At 43.8% G+C, this 9,205-nt stretch overlaps 1 protein-coding gene across 2 annotated transcripts; it reads right to left on the reverse strand.

Moving 5' to 3' along the window:
- Nucleotides 1-658: 658 nt before the first annotated feature.
- On the reverse strand, nt 659-8,015 carry CTLA4 (cytotoxic T-lymphocyte associated protein 4). Of its 2 annotated transcripts, XM_043445248.1 has the most exons (4): nt 7,777-8,015; nt 4,022-4,369; nt 3,142-3,251; nt 659-1,855 (listed from the first exon to the last, which is right to left on the reverse strand). In XM_043445248.1, exons 1-4 carry the CDS (start codon nt 7,877-7,879, stop codon nt 1,751-1,753), a joined length of 666 nt encoding a protein of 221 aa, XP_043301183.1. In that variant the 5' UTR covers nt 7,880-8,015; the 3' UTR covers nt 659-1,750. The 2 variants fall into 2 exon arrangements, with proteins under 2 accessions (XP_043301183.1, XP_043301184.1); XM_043445249.1 differs by lacking the exon at nt 3,142-3,251 and having other exon boundaries at nt 1,788-1,855; nt 7,777-7,975.
- Between the last annotated feature and the right edge of the window lie 1,190 nt (nt 8,016-9,205).

A 9,205-nucleotide genomic window follows, 5' to 3' on the forward strand; every position in this document is an offset into this window, starting at 1 on the left:
TAAGGTTAAGCACTTGAATCAGCATTTTTTATAAGTGACCTGGTTGATTCAATTATAGGTGGTCCCTGGCCACTTTGAGAATCATTGCAGAAAGCAACAACAGGATGTGGAGGTCAAGAATGAGAAAGCTTAAGTGGAAACCAAGCAGGCTGAGTCGACATACTGGTTAACCAAGAATCACAGAGGGGCTGTGTTCCTCACGTGTGTGAAGGAGTCCATCTGGAAGCCACAAGGGAAAGATCGTTTACCACAGAAGCAGAGCAAAATGGCTGCGGGGTTGACAACAATGGAGTTGCCATGGCAACTGTAATCCGTGTTTCAGTGGAGTTGAGAAAGGTCTGGGTGAGAAAGAGGAGGTGAGGAACCTGTGCTAAAGAGAACGCTGTGTGATTTATCAAGGGCTGCTGGAGCTGTGAGAGCTGCTTTATATCCCAAACAGTGAGGAAGAAATCAAAAAGACAAAGGATGAATTCCTTTCAAGAGAGGCTTGCAGGTAAAGTGTTGGTGGACAGCTGATTCGTGAAGCACAATTTGCCCTTTGGGTTTTTTTTTAATTTGTTCCCAGTCTTCCTAATATTAGAGAGTCAACCAAGTGCTGACAATCAATCAAAAATAAACACAATACTCACATCTAAGAAAGGTTAAAAACAACTCTGGAAAATGACCACTGCAGATTTTTATTTAATTAAAAATAATATACATGTTGTTGCATTTTCATGGAAAATATCAAGTTAAAAAACACCAACAGTGTTAGTTTTCAGAGACCTTTGCACCCTGTTTTGCTATTTGCTGCTTTTTCCTGTCTGTGGCATTAACCATGTGTAAAGAACTGGGGCCCAGTGGAATTGGAGCTTCCTTGAGGTTCATACCCACAAGACTCCTGAAATGAGCCGTTTTCTCCACAACGATGATATTCCATCAAATTAACTCAGATACCACCTGCTTTGGCTTCCTCGTTAAAGGAAGGGAAAGGAGCTCGCATAAAAGCCCAAGGCACATGTCACCACCAATGCAGCCCACATGTCTGCAAGAATCAGCTATGACCTTATCTGGTTTCCAAGCCAGTTGGCACATGACCTTGTACTCTACCCAGCATATTAGTGTCCTGAGTCTCTACCATAAAACTTCCCCGGAACCCATGGTGGGAAGACACTGCGATCTAGTGTTTCTATTCAGACAATCAGCAAATACACAGAAGCACATGTGGTCCCCATGCACAATACTATCAAATAAAAAAATACATATTGTTACAATACAACCTTTGGAATCACTGACTAAAATATAGCCATGTGAGTATTTTTAAAGTCTTCACATAATTATATATTTGTTAAGAAAAATAACACAGCATAAGTATTTTACTTAAAGACATTTCAGCTAAAAACATCCCACGGGTAAATACAAGATGTGTACAATACCATTCTCTCCCCTCCTTCTTTCATTGCTTTCTTGGGATGGTACTATTCCCTAACTTTTGTTCCTGACCCTACGTCGTAATGCTGCTTCCCCATAACGCTCCCACGTGATGCCTCTACTAAAACTGGATCAGATGTGACAGAGCCAGCCTGGCTCTGTCCTTCTGCTCCTTTGCTTTTAATAGTAGTATGCTGAATTGGGGATCTGCATCCTGCTTTATAACAGAGATGAATCCCCCCAAAAACACAAACAAACAAAAATAGCTGGACAGCAAAAACTTAGAATTGCCTCAGCTCTTACAAATTAGAAAATAGTCCTTTTTCTCCAGTATGGCCTCTCAATTGATGGGAATAAAATAAGGCTGAAATTGCTTTTCACATTCTGGCTCTGTTGGGGGCATTTTCACATAAACGCCTGTAGTAAGAGGGCTTCTTTTCTTTAGCTGCCAAATATAAAAAGAAACAATCATTAGTACTGAGGAATACAGAAGCCACCTCTAACTGTAAGAGGATTCAACAAATATTGGGTCCCTACCCCCACTGAAAAATGGATGTTCACAACATGCAAAATTATAAGCCTCAGGAGATTTTCTTGATTCATCTATTAAAATTCATTTTGTGTAAATAACCCTGTGCTATTGACATAAAATAGAAATCATTTTCCCTGACTGGGAGATAAAAGAAAGAAACTCTGAAAAAGCTTTAGAAAGAACTTCCAAAATGCCTATGATAATTGACTGCATCTTGTTTGTCAGGGGATGCGCTTGATAAGATAATAAACTTCAATTATTCTCTTTGAGAACTGTATTCCTCATCTCTACTCATATACTTTTGATTAGTTTTTTCTCTGTCCACACTGATTTCCAGTTTTTATCACCTCAGTAAACCGAGGTCTGATCTACCAGTCTGTGTGGCAGTTTGTAGCAAATGAGGTAGAAAGAAGCTACTGCAACAGAACAGATTATAGACGATCTGGGAATAGTGTGTGGGGGTGAGGGAGGGAAAGATGCAGGGAGGAAGTGAGTGAAAGAGGTGAGGGAGGGATCGAGGAAGGGGAGAAAATGTTTGTGATGGCAAAGCCAGCCATAGGCAAAGGAGGCTGAAAGTGACTATCAGAGAGGAATTGTGACAGGAGGACTGATTCCATACGTCTGTCTCTTCTACAACAGCTGCAGTAAATAAAAACTGGGTTCTCCTTTACTGTGCTGGAGAGGAGGGTAGACTTGCCAGTCAGGCAGACTGGGTAACAGGGCGCCCTGGATGGGGATTATGTGGACGCCTACAGCTTAGACAAGGAAGGCTCAAGTAGTGGGCCGCAGAGAGATGGCTTCCAGGTGAAGTGGGGGACATTAACCACCCAGGTGATCTTCTCCAGCAACATTTTGCCCAACCTCATTTTGGGTTTCAGGGTTATAAAAACTCAAGTACAATTGTCATGGAGATAAAGAGCAAAACAGCTGCCCCGTGTTATTCACACAGTTACTCAAACTGAAACCTTGTGCAAAAGCACACAAACATTCAATGTCAAACACACTCATCTAAAATATTAGTCATCCTGAAACCTCAAAGGCCAATGCCAAGGGTTCCAGTGTGCTCTTTACCACTGTCCTTGCTCTTCTTCATTTATTGCTTCATCTCAAGAGAACTCGACTCAACAGTGTCACCTGGTCAGTTATCGTCACTAAAGGCATCCCGACCAAGGATGGGGCATTGCCCGCATTGCACTCACCATTTTGCTCAAAGAAACAGCTGTGATGAGGAAGCTGTAGAAAAACAACCCTGAACTAAGTGCTGCCAGGATCCAGAGGAGGAAATCAGAATCCGGGCACGGTTCTGGATCTGCAATAGAGAACAAAGCAGAGCGTCCCTGAGATGCTTTCTAAATTCTAGGGCCCTACTCCCCCGCACTGGTGAGAAAAGGAATAAGTTCAAGCTGCCAAACCTTGATGTCCACCCCCAGATAGAATCACTGGCCCCCAGGTAAGTCTGTGTCTTGGGGCTAATTGGCTAGGAGTTTCAGATCAAAGGCCAAGGCCAGATTTCATGCTGGCCATCACTCCAGAGTGAGTGCCCCCAGCCTGCATGGAGGAAAGGCACCTTCCTCGACTTATTTTATAGTCAGAAAGCTGTTGTCTCACCATCCATACTAAGCAGGACTACCACATGGTATGCCAGAGAATTCTTTTTTTCATTAATTTTTATTGGAGTAGAGGTGCTTTACAATGCTGTGCCAGTTTCAAGTGTAGAGCAAAGTGAATCAGCTATATGTATACATATATCCCTTTGTGTTTTTTTAATTTCCTTCCCATTTTGATCACCACAGAGCACTGAGTGGAGGCCCCCGAGCTGTGCAGTAGGTTCTCATTAGTTACCTATTTTATACATAATATCCAGCGAGCGTATATGTTGATCTCAGTCTCCCATTCATCCTACCACCCGCCTCTTTCCCCTCTCGGTGTCCATACATTTGTTCTCCATGTCTGTGCCAGAGAACTCTTAAAGAGAATTCCCACAATCCTAAACATGAACAACCCAAAATCAAGGGGCAAATCTGTTTGCATGGCAAAGAAGAGACAGCAATGCAAAAAGTGTCGGTCAGTGATGCTCACCAATGACGTAAATCTGGGTTCCATTGCCCAGGCCTACGTAGTAGGGCGGCGGGTACATGAGCTCCACTTTGCAGACATAGAGCCCAGTGTCCATAGCCCTCAGCCCTTGGATGGTGAGGTTCACTTTGTTTCCTCTGGAGGTGCCGATGCAAGTGGAATCATCCAGGAAGGTTAGCTCATCCTCCACCATGTAGGTCCCAGCACAGACTTCGGTCACCTGGCTGCCTGCCTTCCGCAGCACTGTCACCCGGACCTCTTCAGCTTTGCCTGAAGACTCATATTCACACGGGAAGCTGGCAACACCCCGGCTGCTAGCCAGCACCACTGGAGGCTGGGTCACATGCATCCCTAATGTGGGAAAACCAAAGGGAAATCAATGAACTCAAGCTCACCCACCACCAGGTCTAGGCAAACCCTTGGGCAGGGTGAAGTTGATCTCTGATCGCCCCCCCAGCTTCACCTGTCAACTCTTCTCTCCCCCATCAACAAACCCATCACCCTCCCCACCCCTCCTCTCTTCCATCCACCCAAGTGCCCCCTCCATCTCTTGCTGCCTTCTGGCTTCTCTTCCATAAAGGTGCTTCCTTACTGGAAAACAGTTTTTGGAAGGCAGCTGGTTGTGGCAATGAGAACACCGATGTGACAAACAGAAGGGCTGGCTCTTCCATGAAATGCGTGGTTTGGGGAAAGTTGCACCTGCCTCATAGCCATCATTTTCCCTCCCATGCAAAAGAGGGGTTTAGATCAGATGACATCACAGTGCCTTCCAACTCTGGTATTCTAAAGTTATAATAGAGCTGTAGGAACTGTAAAGAGTAGTAGGGGAAATTTTGGAGGCTGAGGTCGAGAATCTTGCCTTACCTCTCAAAGTACACCTCAATTACCTCTGCCTACGTCGACGTGGCCCTGGATCTTGATTGCCCACGGGGAGCCGAGCCTTGGCTCACGTGCTGGCCACCCCCTCTTCCCTGCATTATCACCACAGAGAGAAGGATGCTGCTCGATGGAGGAAGCCGCAGAGGGAGGGCACCGGGTCGTTTCCTCTGTAGGCTGAGGCAACCCTGCCATTCACTTCTACGGGCTTCCCCTGCCACTGCCATTACCCCTTCCTCCACGCTCTCTCCTTCACTTGAACACCTTATATTCCTTTCTCCTTTGTCTTCTAGCTTCTACAGGAGAAGGAAGGCCAGCTTTCTATACAAAAGGACTCACATCATATAAAAAAATGATGGCTTCATGACCAATTACCTTCCTGTAAGTAACTCAGCCCCTTTCTAGTCCACCCATCATACAAGTGACACTCAAAACTTGGATGAAATCACGTAACTCATTCTCTTCAAACCTTTTCATGCCTTATACACTTGGTTGTTGTTGCTAAGTCATGTCTGACTCTTTGCAACCCCACACACTGTAGTCCTTTGGGCTCCTCTAGCCATAGGATTTTCCAGGCAAGAATACTGGAGTGGGTTGCCATTTCCTCTTCCAGGAAATGGCAAAAGGCCCTCCTCCTGGGTCTTCCTGACCCAGGGACCAAACCCACGTCTCCTGCATTGTCAAGTGGATTCTTTGACCCCTGAGCCGTCGACAGCAAAATCAAATAAAGTAAATAACACTCACTGTCTCTATAACCTGATCCTAACCTACCACTCAGAAAACTAAGATCAAGGCATCTGGTCCCATCACTTCATGGGAAATAGATGGGGAAACAGTGGAAACAGTGGCTTACTTTATTTTGGGGGACTCCAAAATCACTGCAGATGGTGATTGCAGCCATGAAATTAAAAGACACTTACTCCTTGTAAGGAAAGTTATGACCAACCTGGATAGCATATTAAAAATTAGAGACATTACTTTGTCAACAAAGGTCCGTCTAGTCAAGGCTATGGTTTTTCCAGTGGTCATGTATGGATGTGAGAGTTGGACTGTGAAGAAAGCTGAGCACCGAAGAATTGATGCTTTTGAACTGTGGTGTTGGAGAAGACTCTTGAGAGTCCCTTGGACTGCAAGGAGATCCAACCAGTCCATCCTAAAGGAGATCAGTCCTGGGTGTTCATTGGAAGGACTGATGTTGAAGCTGAAACTCCAATACTTTGGCCACCTCATGCAAAGAGTTGATTTATTGGAAAAGACCCTGATGCTGGGAGGGATTGGGGGCAGGAGGAGAAGGGGACGACAGAGGATGAGATGGCTAGATGGCATCACCGACTCGATGGGCATGAGTTTGAGTAAACTCCAGGAGTTGGTGATGGACAGGGAGGCCTGGCGTGCTGCGATTCATGGGGTCGCAAAGAGTCAGACATGACTGAGTGACTGAACTGAGCTGAGCTGAACCTACCACTCTAGTCTGAGTTTCCAGACACCTCTTCCTTTATACTGAAAGTACTAGTCTTTCCCCCAAGCACCTGTATGGATACCCAGAAGAGAGAATAATATGTCAGTGGCCATTGCCATGGTTAATGCAGCAACCCTGGTTGGCCAGACAACAGTTTTCTTTCTCAGCTCTCATTTCTGTCTACCAGAGATGCCCTCTGAGCATCCTCTGTACTATAACAACTCCACCATAGTACTTAAATTCTGCCCTGTATTAAAGGAATTTTTGTGCATTATATGCTGCCCATTTGTTGTGTTGACTCTAAACCTAAAGAAGACCAAGTTTCCTGCCCTCCCCCAAGGCAAGCTTCCAATTATCACCACTAAATCTGGACACACTTCATTTTCCAATATCCACCAGGAGAGGATACCAGGTACAGGTTGAAATAAATTTTCTTAAAAGTAAATTTGATTGTTTCTCTGGGTATTTAACCTCTACATACTCAAAACATGTAAAATAAGAAAATATGTGTGAATACTTCTTATACAGGAAAAATTAAATAAGCAAATATCTTTTGAGCCTCTACTTTGTACCAACCGCATAGTTTTTCAACCAAGGTCTACAGGGATAGAAGGCAGAAATTTATCAGAAAAGATCACCATTGTACACCATGTAACAAACCCAGTATCAGCATTTAAAGGGCTTTATTTTATTTGAACACTGGGGAACCTGCCCCTAAAGTTCGGAGATAAGTAACAATTAAGTATCTTATGCCAAACAGACCTATGGCCCTTTCTTTCATTCATTCCTTTATTCTTTCATTCTTTCTTCCCTTTTTTTGTTTTACTACTTCAAACTGCTTCATTTTAAAAATAATTATTAGCTAACTAGTTTATAGAATTGACTAAGTGGAGCTTAAAACCTTGCATTGAGTAAAGAAAGCTGCAATTTTAAACAAGCAAGTTCATTTGTTTATAAAAATGAATCAGAGGACCCTAAAACCTTGAATTGATAGGAAAGAAACATCTCATAATTTGCTTCAATCAATGTTCTTTAAAAAGGAAACCTTGAGCTAACCCTGAGTCCAAGCCCAAATGGATTTAGGACGGTCTCTCTTCCCTCTGACATCACTTACCGCTACAATATTTTCTTCCAGTCTTATAGAAGTGCCTGAAATTTCTCCTGTCTCCCAGACCAACTCACAAGTACTCATTAAGCTTCCACTCCATGCCCAGTAAGCTGTTACTATCTGTGTCTCTGCTGGTTTGCTCCTTCCGGCTGTCCCTTGCCTGCCTTGGAATACAGAGCTGCCCAAACCAGGAGACTGGAGCCTCACCTTTAGCTTCTGGCTTTGCTGTAAATCTCTGCCCTTGACTGAGAAAAGAAATGAAACCCAGTGGGAGAAACACCTCCTCCACCTTCATGCTCCAAAAGCCTCACTCACCTTTAGAGAAAACAGGAATGAAGAGAAGAAAAAACAGGGCAATACAGGGCCAGGTGTGAGATGCCCGCCAAGTCCCGTGACTCTGGAATCCAGAGCAAGCCATGGCTTTATGGGTTGTTCAGGTCTTCAGGAAGCAGAGCAAAAACTTTCAGGATCCTGAAGCTTTGAAATGTGTTTGAACCCACACAGAATCAAGGACTTTATATAGCTGGCTTTGATCCCAGGCATGTACTACACATGTGCACACACAGGAGGCACATGAATTTCTAGCCCTTTTGTTTTGGTTTTACGAGAAAGGAAGCCGTGGGTTTAGCTGCTACGTCGAAGAGATAACCTCAAACACTCAAAGTAAAACTGAACAAAACAAGCCAATCCATGGATGGAAAATGCACTCAATTTGAAACTGAAGCTTCTTGTTCACTTTGAGGATAAGTGGAGACTTGGAGAATTTCCTGGAGCGCAGGAGTCCCCCTAGGTCCCAGTTTTATCTAATCGTCTAGGCATCTTTTGCCACCCAATTTATTTCATTGACACCCCCCAGAACTGCTTAAGCTTCTGGCCCTCTGAGCCCTTGTGTTAAAGACAGAATGAGTCTGTTGTGCTGTTCTTAGTTGCTCAGTTGTGAACAACTCTTTGCGACCCCATGGACTATAGCCCACCAGGCTCCTCTGTCCATGAGATTCTCCAGGCAAGAATATTGGAAGTTTAGCCATGCCCTCCTCCAGGGGATCTTCCCAACTCAGGAATCAAACCCAAGTCTCCTCCATTAAAGATGGATTCTTTACTGTCTGAGCCTCCAGGGAAGCCCAAGGATACTGGAGTGGGTAGCCTATCCCTTTCAAGGGGATCTTCCTGATCCAGGAATTAAACCAGAGACTCCCGCACTGCAGGCAGAATCTTTATCAACTAAGCTACCAGGGAAGCCTCCCAAAGGAGTCTTGACACCATTCATAAAAGCTTTCCACCTGTGAGACACCATCCTTGGCATGCTTTGCAAAGCAGAGTTTATTTCTCCTAGCTCCATTTAGCATTCTGTTAAGAGAAAATATCCAAATCACAAGAAATAAATTGATCTGCCTCTAGTTTTGAAGATTAAGAAAAAATTCATGCATTCTTGAGAGCCCTAACTCCACAAAGACAAAACAGAGTTGGATAAGGTCCAGAAAAAGTCAATGATCCTAGAGATTCAAACCTTCCATCAAAGGACAGATTTTTTTTTTTTCTCTAATGGGAACTTTTCAAGCAGAAAATCCAGGAACTGAGGTTAAATATGACTGAAGTGCTTAAATTTATGAAAGCTGTAAACATAACAAATGTTCATCCTCTAAGAAAATGCTAAAAAAAAAAAAAAGAAAAAGAAAATGCTAAGCATTGGGGACTATATCACTCTTAAAACTGAGGAGTTTTCATGTATTTCAGTGATGAAAGA

This window comes from Cervus canadensis, chromosome 24 (genome assembly GCF_019320065.1).
Source record: "Cervus canadensis isolate Bull #8, Minnesota chromosome 24, ASM1932006v1, whole genome shotgun sequence".
In the NCBI taxonomy this organism is placed as follows: domain Eukaryota; kingdom Metazoa; phylum Chordata; class Mammalia; order Artiodactyla; family Cervidae; genus Cervus; species Cervus canadensis.